The 19,193-nt window shown below is 37.7% G+C and overlaps 1 protein-coding gene across 1 annotated transcript in view; it reads right to left on the bottom strand.

Annotated features, from left to right (window-relative positions):
• Positions 1 to 19,193, bottom strand: part of LOC118809306 (cadherin-12) — a 176,443-nt gene that overhangs the window by 24,956 nt on the left and 132,294 nt on the right. Inside the window, exon 7 of the mRNA XM_036572469.1 lies at positions 2,707 to 2,960. Coding sequence (XP_036428362.1) covers positions 2,707 to 2,960 — 254 coding nt within the window. The remainder of the gene's footprint in view (positions 1 to 2,706; positions 2,961 to 19,193) is intronic.

Genomic DNA, 19,193 nt, shown 5'->3' with positions numbered 1-19,193 from the left:
GTGGTCACACTTGAACACAAGTACAAGTTGCATGGCAAAAAAGCCGGTTCACTTGAAAGGGAAGGATGCGGAAATGCGAAAACAGGAATTCGCTTCTGGTAGCAGCTAATTTTACTTTCATCTAGGTGAACTCCACACATCCGTGAACATCGGAAGCTTGAGCTACTAGAGGTGGAGCTGTGATATGTTCTTTCTGACCAAAACTAAATGGAGGAGCTGCTCCTCAGTCAACACAATGTTGCTTGTTGCTCACAGTTAAAAAAAAAAAATAAAACCAGCTAACAAGCTAATATTAGCTGTTCAATGAACTGTATATTCCCTCCCAAACCACATCACATCAGGACCACTCATACTCGCCTGAGTTTTTGTTCCTTCCCGACTAAGAAAACAGCGAGGCGACAAGACTTTATTCAAAAATCTTATATCATAAAATGTTTGCACTACCCCAGCCACCTTTTATGTAATATAGCACTATCTACATAGACTAACTGACTATAGCGTATTTCTTATATTGCATGTTGATAAACTGTATTTTATATACTGAAGCTGGGAAATCAACTGTCTCAGATTTCTTTCTGAGTAACTGACGGTCACTACAAAAGTCTGCAGTGAACATTTTACTCTGGACTCCTGGTGCTTTGTGCCCGCAGTCATCTCACAACCAAACCCAACTTGAACCGACTTAAAAACAAAGCATGGGATATTCATCTAAGCTCATGAGCATGCATAGCATTAGATTTGCAATGTCAAGTTAATGGTGGTGTACAGTCACTTTCCCACATATAGTTTATGTAGCATCATTCTCATGTTAAAAATAATATTAAAAGAAAAAATTTGTAATTAAACTTTTTTGTACACAATTATTATATTATTACTTTTAGTTGCATCCTGTTTCATCCCCACATGCATGGCCGATGTCTGTATTGTGGAATGTTGTTTGTCATCATGAAACTAGTGCTTATGTGTTCTTACAACTTAAGGTTCTTGGCTTGGTTGTAGCGTTCTAAATTGGCCATCAATGGAAAGGTTCTTTAGGTAAACAAAACTGGTTCTGAAGCTTCGTTGAATATTTTTGCACTGTTATTTTGAAGACATTAACAATTTTTAAGTAAAAATCAATTTGTGGGATTATAGACCTTTTTTATTGCCCAGAGAGAGAGAGAGAGAAAATATACATCTGTTCTGGAAGCAGTTCTCATGTGAAAGTATTCAATGGCTTTAGATGCCTGTGAGGAAGTGTAATGTGTATTAAACTCAAAACTGTACCAAAACCTGTTTTCACTAGAGCATTCTTGCACCCCCCCCACTCCCTTCACCCTTTTAGCAGAGAGAGAAAAAAAGCTTTGAAAGAGTTGGAGAAACTTGTGAGCAGAGTTATCAAAAAGCACTTTAGCTGTTTGTCTCTTTGTTGTGGCATGTAGTGGGCCAGTGGTCTCCAGCATTACTTTAAAAGCTTTGTTCTCTACGCATGGGAGCTCATTTGGGACCATTGTCTTGTGGTGGGTAACCGCATCTCCCAAGAAAAATGCCAACTGTAGCATTTCTAAATAATTCAACAGGACAGAGCATGGATAAAATAAAACAAAACAACAGTGGATTTTCATGCACATCCTCTCTGTGTCCATTTAGTGCTCTTATTTTCAATGAAAAATTTATATTGAGACAAAACAACTCATGAAGATTTTGGGCAGTGTTGGGATGTCAGAGTAGTCTATCCATGGTAGTCATTACTGAGTGACTTCCATTCTGGTCATCATTGGATAAAAAACCACATACTAGGGTTTAGCCTTTAGAGGTGGAAGTAGATTGTAGTGACTTGAAAAGAAATGCATTTGTAACAGCCCACCTCTTATACTTCTTATACTTGAGTGCATGTGACACTACAGTGTGCACAGGCTTCATTTGCATTTACTGTAGTAGATGCATGTGTTTGTGTTTCGTACATTTTGTCCTGATTTTGTAGAAATCCACGGAAAAAAAAACTGAGATAACCTTTTTTAATGCTGATGTTAGGTCAGTGACATAGCCAGAGTTTAATTTAAGGTGGGCTGTTTACAGGATTGGAGGGCCAGCCGGCAAGCACAATGACCCAGACATTAAAAGCGGTTGACAAACACCAGCTTATCATTAGAAACGTATAACCCAAACTGCCTCAGAGCTTTCAGTGACTCAACAGTTAGTGCTGCGTTTCAGACGAGCATGTCAACAAGACTGTGAGTCTGTCACTTTGATGCAGAAAGTTGTTATCAGTACATACAGTGTACAAGAATTTAGTTTCGTACTTGTAATAAATCTCACTAACAGTGCATAATTTTGTAATTTATATAGAACTGATTCATTCTAAACTGTTTACCTTTGTCAAATGTCTGTGATCACAACTTTCAGCACAATACTAAACACTAAAACTGAAATGAACACTTTTCAATGGATAGGTCTTTAAAAAAACATTTTTTCATAATTGAGATAAAAGTGCCTTTTTAATGTTTACACATAATGAAATGCTTCTAGAAAAAATGCTTAAATAGAACCTTCACAAAATGTCCTAGAACCTTCACATTTGGGTCCTATAGATACATTTTTAAAAGGGCTCTTTAAAGAACCATATACAGCAAGGAACTATTTATGTTCTATGTAGATCCATTGCCTTTACTAAAGAACCCCTCACTTCATATAAATACATTCCTAAGTGCATTTCTGAATGCATACCTGACTGGGCTGCTTCCTGCATCCAGATCCTGGGCGGTCACTGCTCCAATAGTGGTGCCCAGCTGTGTGTCCTCATGAATATCCATTGTGTAGGATGGTTTACTGAACACAGGAGGCTCATCCACATCTAGAATGTTAATCTTGACCGTTGCTGTGTCTTTGTATGGACCAAAACTGTGGAATCGTGGGTCTAAGTGTGCATTTGATGCTTCCACTTTAAACGTGTAGGCCTTCCTTGTCTCGTAATCCAGAGGCTGTGAGAGAAAAAAAAATTAGGTAAAAGACGAACATTTTTAGACAATTTTGAAATGCACTGCTAAATGAGTGTGAGCACAAAGTGCACACGGTTTCTTATGTTAGATCAAAGCACTCATGCTTGCAACTGCAGAGACCCAAATGGACGTTCTGTTCTACTTTCTAAAAGCTTTCTTGATTTGACAAGCGCCTCTTTGACTCTCACTGAAATCTGAGGCTTGTCTCAGAGGCGTCTCGAGACGCTTCTCATGTGTCTTTGTTTTCCTGTTTGGGGTTCTGACAAATGCTTTCAGTCATCATACGAACATCACTCTCAAATGTTTGCTTCCCGCATTTCTTCCCTTTCTTTTCACCTTCTTTTTCTCTTGTTCTTGCAAGTGACATTTATAACATTCTAGAATTACATGCTGGTCAATTACACCCTCATTCGCAGCACAGCTATAAACAAAGCATGTCTGTCTTCACTGTTACAGCTGTGAGGCCGTGTGTGTATGTGTGTGTGGCAGTGTAGATGATTTTAGTCTTGCTCCACCAGCATCACAAGGCAGCTTGTCTGAAGATGTCAAACATTGATTGCTGTTTTACCAGCTTCCTCTGCCTCTGAAAACAGTGAGTGAGTGAACAGAAAGATAACAGCTCTGTGTGCTGTCTATCAGAAAGCATTGCAATGAAACACAAATATGTCAATATAGACATCAAATGAATAGCAACAAAAGATTAGCAGGTGCATTTTATGAATTCTCAAGAATCGGGTTTAATGCAGTTTATCAAATTGATGCAATTCAGTGTGTTACTTTCAGTGCAAAGCAAGTGTTGAGTTATTATTCGCCCAGATGCAACCAAACAATCATTAAAAGGGCATACTGAATAATGAGTCGTATGCATGGGTCAAAAATAAATTTTTAAAAGCTGCGAATCAAATGAATCACAATTTAATTAACAAAACAAACTTGTTTAAACGAACATGAGTGATATTTAAACAAATACAAGTGACTGTCATCAGACTGCAGCCTCACAGCGTGAGTGGCTCAGGTAGTGTTCACAAGCTAACTGTACACGGGAGTGGGAAATGTAGCCCAAGAGATTTACAAACCACTGATGCACTGCCGATTATAAATAAACCAAAGAACAGCTCTCTATTTTGGTTTGATTTTAATTATTTTGGTTTATTTATTTAATTTGATCAGACAAGCCTACGCTCTATATGTGAATACTCTGTAGTGTAGTTGGCTAATAATGACGTATTGCTGACACACATAGAAGGTAACAAAGTTAGATAAAAGTGCTGCTGTTCAACCATGTCTCTATTTTTGCTTAGATAACATGATTTTATAAAGATGACGGTGAAAAACAAAGCAAGAGATGCTGCAAGGAGCCAAATGAAGCCCTTCGTTTGGAAAAATGCTCTGTGCACAGGGTGCAGCTGCAATGTTACTGAACTTGAACTCCCAGAACAACTGAACTTTGTGCTATGACACCCTAAACCTCATCCCTTATATGCAGAGCAGCAGAGGAGGCACTGCCACAATATCATTACATTGAGAGGCTGGAAAGATTTTATACAAAATTATTTTCAGAAATGTTATGTAATACATAATCCCCTTTTTCTGTATGACCACATCACAACCCAAGCAAATTGGATTGCCATCTCTGACTTGTGTGCATCATCATTTGTCACACATCTTGTTTATATTCTAAGTACAGTCTGTTCAGGTAATTTAGCCTAGTTAGATCATGTTCCTTTTGAATCATCTTTATTGTAATAAACATTACTGAAATAATTTGACTGATACAGTTTTTGCCTGAGAAATACTGGGGAAGGTCTTTTAGTTTATTATATTATACCAATACTTTTCATTCATCATGATAATTTTTAAAGTTGCTTGAATTGCTGAATTGAATTGCTTAGTATATCAAATTGAATTGTTAATTCACACAAATTGTTTTAGATCTAATCGAAAACCAGTGAGTCATGAATCAAATCAATTCACTGTCAACTCTATTATTTTTTCGCTTTACCCAAAGAGTTAAAAAAAAAAAAAAAAGTTATTCCAAGCAGCCCTACCACAAGGGCTGGAGCGCTTAAGAAAGAAAGAAAAAAAATAAATAAATAAAAAAAAATAACAAAATAAAAAAATAAATATATATATATATATATATATATATATATATATATATATATATAAGATCTTCTTAAAAGCTCTGTAGTTTCTTCACGACAACAATAGGATCAGATAGAAAGCCTCCTGCTGCCCAGATGTTTCTCCTGAACAAAAGAGCCCAGTAATCTCATGTCTCCTCTTGAGTTTTAGTAGAGATCTCAGTAAAGTCACACATTGTGCTAGTTTATTCATCTCAATATGAACATAACCATATGTCATCTGAGACTATAAGCTCAGATTTGATGCTGTAACTATTATTTTTATCAGAACCAGAAATATCTCACGTTTCCTTTTTGTCTAATGCGATTTCTGAGAATTTTAAGAGAATCACCATAAAGTGTCCTGAGTCATCGAAGAGCAACATTTGAGTAATAAACCTTTCCTCTGGGAGACTGCCTTTTCAGTACTTCAGAGCAAGCCAGAAGGAAATTGGATGAGGCATATACAGTATCCAAACATGTAACATTTTAAATGTGAGCACAACTTTCTCGTTATCAAGTAATGATTAGGTTTGCTTGGCGCTTGAATCCATGCTGCCCGGTTCCATGGAAACGGACTGGTGGAATGAGGAATAAGCCATGTTAGCTGCTGCTGTCCCTTTTTTTGAAGAGCAAATAATGATAATATTACAAATAATATTTACATATTCTCGAGGCTTGTCTTTATACCTGGTCATGGGTTTGCGACATCCTGCACTCACTCAAGCTCCGCTATAACCCCCACCAACCACCCGGAAGTTTTTTTTTTTTTTACAATTCAACCACTCAAGTCACAAGGGTATTGTAATCAGTTTTATAAAATCAAACAGGATTTAGTTTGTTAGATGTTCTTTGCAGTTCTTTCTCCCTGGCCTTAATCAAATATTGCTAATTATTTCTCAGTTAAATGTTCCAAAATCAAGTGCAGCTCAAATTTGTTTTTATAAAAGAAGGCTAGTCTTTGTTACCAAACCCTGCAATTATCTTCCAGTGTGTCATAATAAAGGATGTCTTGCTTTAGTTCTGAAACTTCTAAACTGCTTTATCTAAAATCAAACCAAAAAGGTCCCCAGTTGCTGGAATGAGAAATCTTTCTGCGCACAAATAAGATCCTGACCCTTGGCTATCCTCTTGAGTGGGTCAGTTCTTTGACCATGAGGAGCTAAGAGAACTTTTGATGTCCAAGGTCACTCAGAGAATATGGATTTTCTTGACATCAATTTCTCTGAACCTGCTTTGGCTTGTAACAGTCTCTTTGGGAAATCCCCCATCAACTCCCACACAGTGTGAAGAAAGATAGAGACACACAGACAAAACCACACACACACAACACACACACACACACACACACACACACACACACACAGACTGAGCTGTCCATCTTTTCTAGTAAATCCAGTCCCTAAAGCTACTCCTTGTGCAATATTGTTGTTAAAAAATTTTGGAAAATGATGATGTTTACAACAAAGTGACATTTCCATGCATTTTCCATTTACGAATTCTCTTATGTGAGTGCTTAGCAAAGAACCATTTACATCCAAAGCACATTAAGCTGTCGGGCGCAGGGCTGCTTTAGGTTATAATAGAACAATCTCACATGTCCTGGTTTCACCAGCTACAGTATGATCAGAAATGCTTGGCCTGCAGCCGATCAATTTGCTCTAAATATTTTAAAAGTGCACATCTGCTTTGTCCATTAAAATAAAACTTTTAAAAGTACTTGCAGCTTCCATGACCATTTGTCAAAATTTTCTGGTGACAGCGTTTGAGCTGTAGAGGTAGAAAGATGGGCCTGTTATTTATGATGAGAGAAATAAATCTCCAGGTTGACTGATTGCTGCATTGCTACTTTACTCTTCATGTTAGAGGAAATGTGAATGATCTTGCAGTAAGTTTTGCATTTCAAAAGTGCATCAGCGATTCTTGAATGCAAGCTTTTCTTTGTAATAATGCAGCAGATTGAAAACGTGTTTGGAATTCTGACCATTGAGTTTATTATCTTAAATAGAATTAGAAAATACTTAGGTCTATTGCCTACTCCAAGCAGGCTTCTATTCAATTTATTGGCAGACAGGGACCTAGCTCGCTAAGAAATGGTTGTACTGATGATGTCAGCTGTTTGTGAATGCCCACCTTGACCTAAAGGTATAGGTAAAGGAGAAATGTTGTGCTTTTAAATGTGGCTAAACAGAGAAGCATCTCCAGCACCATCAAACTGATACAGCTGGGTCAAAGAGGCCATTAGACTCTATAATGAGTTGACCTATGACTGGGGAGATACTGACCTTCACACTAAATGGTTCTGAGCTACGTAACATGGACGCTTAACTGGTTAATAGTAATTACATCTGTACTTTTATTATCTTAGTAGTTCTATAGTGAGGCATAGTGTTTTACCATCATTTCTCATCGCAACAATGCATGTTCACATCTACCTGTCTGTCTTTCTAAAGATGGGTAAAAAATTAAGGCAAAATCCAACATAGTGTCTTAGGAAGTTATTGGGTTACCAGAAGCTGCTAGAACATACGCTATGTGCCTCCGTATAAATTCTACAAGTATGGAGGGATGTAACACCATTCTTCTAAAAGATATGTTTTGAAGATGGTGCTGGAGAGTGCTGTCTAAAAGCTCTTATAGGGGTTCAACTGGGTTGAAATCTCTTGAGTGCACAGATATGATTTACATCATTTTTACGCCTGTACTGTTCTCTCAGTGTACGACACACAAGGACTTGCTCACATATGGAAAATATGGTGAAGGATGACTTTATCTGACAGTCACTTTTTTAACATCTCTACAGACCAGTGCCTATAGTTTTTACACCACTGAACTCTCAAATGTGCATTTTTCTTTGTATTGAGGGGTTTATGCCCTGCAATCCTACTGTAATATCCCTCTCTGTGTAGTTGTGGATGGACTGTCCAATCACATCCTGCATAGACACCCCCATCACATTCAGTGAATGTGCCTTTTTTACTACAATTTCCAGTCCTATTTAATGATGTGATTCCTGTAGATTTAATTGAAGATCTTTGTGACGACTGAAGCTCTTTTTCTCTTGGCATCTTGATTCAAAATTGAGATTATCTGGGCCTGCTCTTGATCAGTCAGTCTGTCTATCTATCTGTCTATTCATCAATCTGTTGATCAATCTATCTGTTTGTCTATCTTTCTGGGGTCTCTACAGGAGAAATCATCATTCTGTTATTTATGTGGGCTAGGTCTTTTCCCTCATAACACTTACAACAAAGTAGTACTACAGTAGTGGAAAAAGTGTGAGGTTTTACTGTTATTTTTCCACATAGCCTTTTTTAAGTGTGTTGTTATTCACACACTTACAGAAAAACACTTATCAGAGAAACATTTCCAGCATTGTAATTGTGCAGGCAGTGTAACTGAAGACCCTAGAGAATTGTTCTTGAGGATAAAAATAGGCATATGTATGTTGCAAATGATGGCAGCTACAGCTGTTAAAAATGGATCTCTGTAATGTGGATTACTGTATTGATCTCATCAATACCATATTTTTCTCGTCTTTAAAAAATTTAACTGCTTTGTAAATGAATGCTCCATTTAGTAATAATTGCAAGTGATTTTCTTTTTCTTTTCCCCTCATTTTCCTGTTTTTGTTCATTTGGAAAACACACTCTATGTATTTTGGGTGTTCATTTTCACCCAGTGAATCTTTTCTAATCTCTGGGTGCAATGATTTCATTGTGGAATGTGTGAAAATAGTTATTATCACTCAGATGAGCAGCGTGCCGGGGTGCTCTTGGAGATCTCATCCTAAAGGCACAGCTGCAGACCTTAGAGAGGTGCAGCTCCACCCTCCTCCATGCTAAAGTGGGCCGTAAATTTGTCCACATGCTTGAATTAGCGCTGTACCTTCTCTCCTCCACAAACATAGGGGTCCAAAAGTCTGAGACCACATTGAAAAATGGATATTTAAATGAAAAGCATAGAAATAAACAACTGAATGTTTTAGAATAAAAAAGAAGTTACAACAAGTAAAATGCAGAAATTCCAGATTCTGCATTCCTAGGTCACTATTAAACATAAGCAAATTTGTGACACTGACCATATTAAGGCCTTCATACAAAAAGGTCAGTGTTTTAGTCCTATCATTACTGAAGCTCGTGTTCAGACAACTCTCAGATGGATTTGAACGTCTCATCAGAGGCTTTTGCACAAACGTGTGGTGTCCACTTCCAGCTCAAATGCACTCTGTTATTAAAGCATAGGCGATACAATAATACTACAAATCTGATATTCATGTTTAAATTTGGTAAGATTCTACTTTTCACTCCAGTTGTTATGCTGATAATATCATTTCTGATAGAAGTTTGTTTTAAATTAGAAAAGAATGCCCAATAGAAGCCCTAGTGGTCTCAGACTTTTGGACCCCACAGTATAGCACACTGCTCACACACAGATCATTTCCTTAAATCCAAGCAAAAGCAATTATAGTTTATTGGAACCAGCAGAGAAGCAAAACAGAAATGATTTCCATTATAACAGAGACAGTTTGCCGATATGATAGTGCCCCTTAATGGGGAGATGTGTAGCGTGCTTATTCGGCTTATTAAATTCAAATTCCTTTTCATTTAAGATGTTTATCATCTGTGGTAGTGTCATTTATTGCATATCATATTTAGATACTGCAACTTGCAACACAAACAACAATGAAGATTTGCTCATCAGATGTATTCGATTCCAATAAGCTTACAGATGTTTTCAGGACAGGTGATGTGTGCGTGTGTAGGTGTGAGGGGGAGGGGTTGTTTGGGGGTTAAAAGCTAAAATTGAGAAACAGACGTGTGATGGTTGTGGTTAGGGGTCCTCCATTTTGCTTCTGTCAACTATCCCCAGCAGACATGAATGGTGATTAAATGTCAGAGAAATCTGTTGGATTATTGAGGGTTGTGAGGGTTAGCCAAGGAAGAATGTCAAGAGCATCATTGCCCTTTTAGCATGTGCTACTGCCCACATCACAGCAATATCCTCAGTTAATTACTTTGCAGAGAGAGAGAGAGACAGAGGGGGAGAGAGATGGACAGAGAGAAAGAGAGGGATGGGATGATATTGGGGTGATGAAAGTGACTTTCAAACTAATGAGGGGAGGCCCATTCACACATTTAGACAGTAAAAGTTTAGCTTCCAATGTACATGGACATAGTTATTCTAAAGAACAGTGTGGTGAGTTATGTATAGCATTCTTCACTGCTACCATGTGTTGTTGTCAATGAAAGTAATTATATAAACTAAAGCCTCATTAATCAAATTTATAAAAGTAGTACTTTCTGTAATTTGTTTATCATAAACCTTTAAGTTCCTACGCTTGCAGTGTCTCCGACAGCTGGAGAGAATTACTTGTGAGTCTTTGTGGTGCTCCTATTAATCTACATGCTTAAAATAGGTGCAACCAAAGATTCTCTGAGCAAAGCCATTGAAGAATCACTTTTGGTTCCCTAGAGAACCACCTTTAAAAGATTTAAAGGACTGTCACAAAATCTGAAGGTTCTTTACAAATATACTGACTTTTACTAGAATCTTTACATTATGTGGAGGTTCTTTAACTTTGAAAAGGTTCTTGCACACCTTGCATATCTCATTTACAAAAATGTTTCTCCAAAGAATCATCTACTTAAAGGTTCTTTAGGGAAGTGGTTCTTCTGTGGCATTGTGCACCCTTCTGGCACCTTTATTTTGGAAAACAATATTTGTGAGTTGAAGAAACAAGATTTTAAGACATAATGTTAAGGTTCTATAAAGGTCCAATTTATGGGGTCTTTCTAGAATATTTACATTATCTGTAGGTTCTTAAAACCTTTAAATGTTTAAATGTTTTAGATAAGGTTCTTTAGGGGACCAACAGTGTCTCTTATGTGGAGGTTTTATAAACTTTTAAAAAGGTTCTACATGCCACTCACACATTTACAAAAACAGATTTCTAAAGAACCATCAATTGGATGGAATCAGAGTTGATCATGGAAGGAACGTATTTTTGCAAAATTATTTTCAAGAGTGTATATACAACCACCAAGGTGGAAATAGTAGTTTGAAGTGTACCTGAATGCTGAATATTGTGTTGCATAACTTCCTATCAAATCTCAACATATTGCACATCACTTGCTTTTTTAATGTTTTTACTTTATGCTCTTTCACACAACTGAACCTTGTTTTTGTTCATCCATGTAGACCTTTAACAAAATGGATGCCCAACCAAATGTGTTACATTACCTAGGACTTCCTTTGAACTACACATACAGTATATTTGAATTATTCTGCACAATGGACATCAAAGACCTCAAGAATGGTGTCAGTAGTTCAGGTGTGTGTCTCTGAAAGTGAAAGAGAGAAATGCCTGTGTGTGTGTGTGTGTGTAGGTACATGAGACCTTAAACGTCACCGAAGCGACACACTTTAAATTCAGGACTTCACACCAGCAACCTCTTTGATATGATAATGTGCTCCCTCCTTGCACTGGTGTGGGTGCCAACAAAGAAACTCGCAAGATCTCAACCCAGCCCGTCAACAGCAACTGGGGGAATTGGGCATCTAAGGCCTGAATCAAGAAACTGTCCTTGCATAGGTACAGATGTCTTTTATATTCAGTGTGTACGTGTGGTTCTCCAGCAATCCAGTATGTGTGATTAGATGGCGCGTTCTGTGGTGATTTGTTTAGCGGTTGCTGTGCTGTCCCCACACAAGCATCATATTATGAATTTTATTGGGATAAAGAAACGTGTCAATTGAATTGGGTGACTGCTGAACTTTTTCTCTGATAGCGATATAACCAAATACGAATACCTTATTCAGAATGAACAGAGTGAGCTCCAAACAGATAGTCACGGATATGAACAGGTGGCATACTATTTTTTTGGATATTTTTTGTGTGTTCAGGTCCGTCTGAAAGATTTATCAGTAGAAAACAACCTCTAACTTTTCTTTTTAGACCCACGGTAAAACACAGAAGATAACACAAGATACATAGCAGACTCTTTTCTATATGCCTGATCTCTGTCCTGCTAACCAGTCCTAAACATAGCTGTAAATAGCCGTAATCTCCAAAATAATCCCATAGTTCTGAACCAAACTTGCATGCATGCTACTCATAAAGTTGGTTTAATAGAGAACAGCCAGGGGTGGATCCAGGGGTGAGGTCACAGGGAGTACTGGCCCCAGTAAAAATCTGATTGGTCCCTTCAGTCTCCAGTAACTCAACCACTTACAAGCATGTTATTGATTTATATACAAACGTGTCAGCTTTCATTGAAATTCATTGAAATTAATTTTGATTACAAACGTTAATAAAGATTTTTTTAAAGAGTTTATTTTAATCCCTGCTTATTTTGATCCCTTCTTCATTTCCCAGCAGCAGATCATAGGCATTTATGTGTTTATATATTTATTTATTTTTTAACACGTAGTTGAAAGATTTCAAAACTGTTGCAACTGTTGGGTTGGATAACATTAACCTTGAAAAAGAAGGAAAAAGAAACAATCAGTCAACATAAATTTGATTTAGAGCTTGTTCATTTCTATGGACTATTGTAACCACTATAAGAGCTAAGCCATTTGTGCTAAGCAGCAGTCATCGGGGTCCAAGCACCATGCACCTTATGGAGCTTATGTGAGTTTTTAAAATGATCTTTGTTTGTAATAATTGTTGTGGAGGGGTCTCCAATGAAGATGACTGCATTTTATGCACACTGAACTTTTGATGTTGGTATGGCAAGCAGTAGGTCAAAATACCTGGAAAGCAGTGCAATATTTAACATAAATTCTGTTTGCATAGTTGTTGAATGGCATCATTCCACAGAACGTATTCCTTCTCCCTGTATTTTATTTCATTTAGTGTACCAGAATGCTTCATGGTCATGTTCAATAAAATTATCATTGTGTCCTGAGGGACCAAGCCTCCGGACCCTCTACAGGGGGCTGGTTTTCTGAACTTGTCAGCTTTTTCACTGTGCATGAGTTTAGATGAAACTATTAGCCTTGTAAATAGATATTTTAGAATGTCTGCAACTGAATTTAAAAAACTGAATAATATAAGTAGTGTGGTTGATGTTTTATAAATGTTCTTAGAATAACAAATAAATTTAGAGATGCTATGAGGTCATTTCTGAGCTCTTTGAATTTCGAGCCATTTATTTGGCCCCTGAACAAGAACTGAAGAACTGCTAGCACAAAAATCCTAGAATATATATATATATACATATATATATATATACATATATATATATATATATATATATATATATATATATATATATATATAATATGATATTTCGAGCACTAAATAGATACAGAAACACACAAAAAGAATGTTGACATGCTGCACCCATATTCACTGATCATAGTAACTATTTCCAAAAACTTTCCAGGATTTACCAGTGTTATTTGGTAAGAAAATTTCTCAGTTTCTGGACCATGTTATTTATTTGGATAGTTGTTATTCAATGGATTGATGGTGACTGATGTGTAGAGCCACCTTCACATCTTTATTCAGGCTGAGTAGCATTGCTGGTTCTGATGCCACGATTAGCAGTACCACGAGGGAGACAGCAGGTGTTCACAGAGCACATGGCTTTACATATCTTATGAATCCAATATTTTTGGTCTTTAAAGGAGAATTCATGCATCAGGGCAGAAGTTTGTCTATTGGCATTCAGCATGTATCCATCTAACCCTGCAGTCTAGCATGTCTAACAGGGTTGTTGCATGTGTTTGTATTGTTATGTATATCTGAACTCTGTGAACCACTGCTTTTGTTATCTAATTGCTGAAGCATGCCTATTAGGTGTTTCCCTGCTGCATTTGGCTGTTTTCTTAAGAAGACTGTTCACACTGTGGTGACCCGTCTGCTGCTCCCTGGTGCTTTCCTCTTTTGGAAGCTGAAACAGGATGATGCATTTTTAATAACCTCTGGATTTGTTTGTGTTGAGCGTGCTATTACAATAACTCGGCTGCACTTCAGCTATCCTCTTTTCTCTCCATCTTTCCCCTTTTCCCCTGATAAAAAAGAATGGAAAAAAAGGGATTAAAAACAAGGATGAGGATGCATTAAGTGGAAGAACGGCTTGTTGGCAGCACTGGCGCTCGCTTATGTATCACACCAAACTGAGGTATAATCTGAAACAACTGCTGCAAAGATTAAAGTCATGCCATCTGAACAGCCATGCTGAATGTTTCATTACAGTCTGAGGCAGAAGTCTTATGTGGCCTCTTTAGTGTTGGGATTGTTAAGTGTCACTTACCAAAATTTAACGCTGTGCTACGCTAAGTATCCCTTGAGCTATTCCTCCTCAGTGAACACATCAAAACAATGCATGACAGTAAACAAGAAGTCATGATGCCAAAATGTAATAGAATTGCAAATGAACAAATGCTAAAATAGAGTATGGAAATGTCAGTCTAGCACACACTGCCTGAGGCTGCAGCTCTTAGCAGTTTAGAGATACACATGTTCTTGTGTGTGGCCGTGGTTCCCGGGGGATATGGTTTGTTCTTACAGGGGGTAAGTGTTGCGGTGGGATGCCCACAGTGAAACACAGTGCTAAATAAACTTCTACAAGGCTTTATTTCACCCTATCCTGTCCAGAGTGGACTCATATAACCCATGCAGCAGTTGTGTAAAGTGATGTGTTTATAGCATTTCAGGCATTTGAAAGTTGGCATGGTTACTTAACATGATTCCAACAATCCATGCCAGAAGACGCTGGTGTCCCAGTTGTGTTGTTTTGACCCAATCCTGATTCAAGTCATTTGATATTTAGTACCTACCAGATAGAGTACAATAGCATATTTGTATTTGTATAGATGGTAACAGCCACACAGTTCACATTTCAAGTACAATAAAGATAGTGAGCCCTAAAAAAAAGAAGAGATGACATTTTTATGGTGTATTTAATAAGCTGCTTTTGTATTTCAAGTTGCTTTAACATGAGCAAAGTGCTCTTTTCTTGGCTTCAAACATGCTGGTACTACTGTTAGCACTGTTACATGCAGTTACACGCTGTTATCATGCAGCTAGTTAAAGCATGTTGTAACGAAATGTGGCAGGCTTAACGCGCATTGTTAAAAACCATCGGGCTGTTTTGATTGTCCACTTTAAAATACTTCTACATTGCAGAAATGTAGACCACTTTTTAAACCTTAAAGCCCTGTGAGGACACCAACAGGTTTTATTTAAATGATCATCAAAAATCGATCATTCATCATATAGGGATTTGGCAAAATATGTGAGATTCTTGAGATATTAGCCTAAAAGATGGGTACTGAATGGTTTCCCTTCAACTCATGGCGAACTTTCAAAGCTCAAAGCGAAACTAGCCTAAATTGGCTCATTACAATCATGTATTTTCTTTGACTTTTGGTTTGTTCATCATTTAGATGAACTAATGAAATCGTACATTTCACTTCATCGATGTAATCGCTTTAGATGCAATGGCCAATGGGAATGACATAGCAGTATATCCTCTTTTTCAAACTGCCTAATCCTGGAGAATGTTCTACAGCATGGGAAGAACAAAGTTTCTAGTGCCCTTTACAGGCCCTCCTCTAAAAAGCGCCCATGTGGACTATGCTAATACATATAGTTTGTTGGCTGAAAAAAAAAATTTGTGCAGGCTTCATTTTTTTCAAACCTTCATATGACCTGTTATCATTTTTCTGGTTTGGCATTGCCATTGTTAGTTTGGTAAGGTGGCACGTTCATGTGGCATTCGGATCTGTTTACAGATTTATATAGTAAACTATCCATACAACCCATACAAATACAAAATGAAAGCAACCAACATGAATAGTTTTTCTGAACAATTGTTTTGGAAAATAACAGCTTTGTACTTTTTACTGCACCAATTTTATCACTAAATCCTGTTCTAATAAGTCTAAATAATAGTCTACATTACATTTGTTATAGTACATTTTACATATCTGATAAACTGATCAGAATCAAAATAAATTCATATGACATTATGTCTCACAGTGTTCCGCTTCTGTCAACAGTAGCCAGATTATTCCTGTCAACAAGAATGATAGATTTACATAAAATAAACCCAAACAACTCTACAACACCCTTCACTAAAATCATGCATCCACTTGCCACAGGCACAACTTTTGTCCAGAGAAGACAACATAACTGAGTTAAAAGTATACAGCTGAGATGCACAAAGACAAGGAAAAACAGCAAACTTAAAACCTAAGCCATCAAGCATCCTAGGCTAAAGCTGCAGGCATGTTTATGGACTGTTTATGTTTTACTTGAGATGATGCTATGCATGGAAGCAGGCATTTGCTTTGATATTTTTACAGCCATTTTTGCTTTTGTATTAAAAGACATTGCGGAGTACCAAATTCGCAGCCCAAAGATGCAGCAACGTTTTTAGCACAAGGTGTCCCTCATTTTTAAACGTCTCCTAGACACATCTTTTAGACCACAGCAGGGGCATTCATTTCAAAATACATGGCACATTGGGAACTGATAAAGAACTAAAGGCTTAATAGTAATGGATGCTAAACAGTGTTTGAACAGCTAAGACACTAAGTCTTGTGATACTGATGTGGAATTTAATCCAGTATACCTGAATTACTCACTTTTTTCAGGTAAACTTTACACAGAAAGCTACTGTTTCCCTCTGTACTTACTCTCTTCAAATGACTGCTCTGCAGAGAGCTGTTATTTACGACTGAAATGTTCTGAGCTAGAAAGTGGATCATGCACACTCAGAGGCATGTCTCGATTTCTTGCGTCTGATGGGCCATGTGAAGAAATAGCACAATGCTCAGTTGATAGATTTAGCTTTTTTGTTCACAATGTTCTTTGGAGTATAGATACATTGTGATTAATACAATTTTGCATCATATTTTTGGGCTTCAGATTTGGGGTGGACAGTGGGCTGGCTAGCAGTACAGAGGGGGTGGCAACTGCCACCCTTTGCCGCCTGGTAGATCTACTCAATGTTTAGTTTAGAGTCTGCAGATTTCAAAGACAAGCAACACTTAGACCCCATATACACCTGGTCTCTTCATGCATCTTGAACATCAGGATTATTTCTGGATAAGGCCAAGCTACGTAAAAATGCAAGTGTAAACACGTCCAAAATGCATTCAAAAGAGATACAAATTAAATTACTCAAATCACATCTGGAGGTGGACTGAGATGTATTTGAACCACATGTTATAGCAGTGTAAATGCATCTGTCTCTCCAAGACACATTCGACAACCAAAACCCCTCCCGGTACAACCAACTCCTCCCCACGCAGTACATCACTGGTCATGTGATTCTTGTCGACAAGGAAGCTAACCATGAAGGACGCACGTTGTTGGAGACCGGGCGAAGTTAAATACTTAATACCAATATAGAATATGGACTCACACTGTTGTGCAAAACAAATTGCAGCTGACTAAACAGTTAGTAATTGTTTGCCGTGAAACAAGCAAATTTGCCTACTCCTTCCCACACAGGAGTCGGATTTCAGTCCGACTAACCAGAGCACATTTGACTACCAAGTGTAAATGCATGTGGCTAAAATCGTGTCAGGATACAATCAAATCAAATCAAATCAAATTTATTTGTATAGCGCTTTTTACAACTGATGTTGTCACAAAGCAGCTTCACAGAAATCCGTTTAGAACAAAGTTTCAACATGAAATGTAAATCCTCCAGGTGAGCAAGCCAGGGGCGACAGTGGCAAGGAAAAACTCCCTCAGAGCTGAGGAAGAAACCTTGGGAGGAACCAAGGCTCACATGGGGGGACCCATCCTCCTCTGGTCAAACTACATACAAAATTATTATTCTACTAATACAATCCAGATACTAGTCACATAAAGGGCCAAGTGTAAACAGGGTCTTACATACTGCAGTTGGAAATGGGTCTATTGTGAACTTAAATAAGAAGGTAGTAAATTATGCCCAGGAATGGCTTGGGGCCCTACGGATTAACCTCAGAAAACATGGCTCACTGCTGCATGGTTTGGATAATATCTGCCTATATTAGCAATTTAATAGTAGCATAATTGAGGTAAAATAGCTTCACCAAAAAATCTGAATTTAAATAGATATGTAAGTGATAACAGATCTGTCTTGAGTGGCTTGGATACCAAATTTTCAGATTGGATTCCTCTACCCATCATCACTTGCTTTTGATCTCTTAGATTAGTGGGGCTGTTTGCAGGTAGGAGATACTATGTATCAATAATCAAGTGGGTTTCATCACTGAACATGCCGAAGAACCCCATGACAGGAAAGTGCCTTTTGACTGACACGCAAGCTGACCAGTCCCAGACCTTGTGAAACAAAGTGGTACATCTACCAGCAAATACATAATATATACTTCCTACTGATTCAAATAAATCTCTTGAATAACTTTTTAACACACTAAAAACTTGTTTTTTTCTCTCCAATCCAGTCCTGCATCTTGTTCCAAGAGGCTTTTGTTGCCATGGTGTGCAGGGCAGGCAACTGCTTTCTAGAATATAACTTGATAAGGAAAAGTTTGTTTCCTGTTGGACTGATAAAAATCAGTGCACAGAAGTGCATTCGCAATAAAGTTGACTGAGGTGCCCGACATTCTCCCAGAAACTCTGTCAGGAACTTACAGAAAAAGGAACTCAGAAACTTTAACTTTTTCAAAGAAACCAGTCACAGGATTGTTGTGTACCATTAACTATACTCATATGCACTGCTTGTGCTGGGTTGTCATTGCCTGCATTGAATTGGTAAATAACAAGAATTGGATCATATAAGAACATTGCATCCATACTATGCAGTCTATTGGAACTGGCTATGACTAAGTAGGTAGAAAAATAGGGCCAAATTAAATCAAATAAAAAAACGTTCAACCTTAACTGGCTTTCTTTAGTTTGACACTGCTGTGCTGCTCCGCAGGCTTGCTTAAGCATAACTGAGCTGTGCTGAGTTGCATTGAGAAGCAATGGTGTGCACAGTAGAGTTCACAAAGGTAGAGAGAGTCTCAAATCCTAGATCAGTAGAGCATGCAGTCGACTTTTCTCTCTGTGGACAGACTGAGGATAATATGGGGGTAATTTATGCTGTGGTCAGGTTATCTGATGCTGTGAAGT

Source organism: Colossoma macropomum, unplaced genomic scaffold, assembly GCF_904425465.1.
Source record: "Colossoma macropomum unplaced genomic scaffold, Colossoma_macropomum, whole genome shotgun sequence".
NCBI lineage: Eukaryota > Metazoa > Chordata > Actinopteri > Characiformes > Serrasalmidae > Colossoma > Colossoma macropomum.
This window is presented reverse-complemented; position numbering and strand designations above follow the sequence as displayed.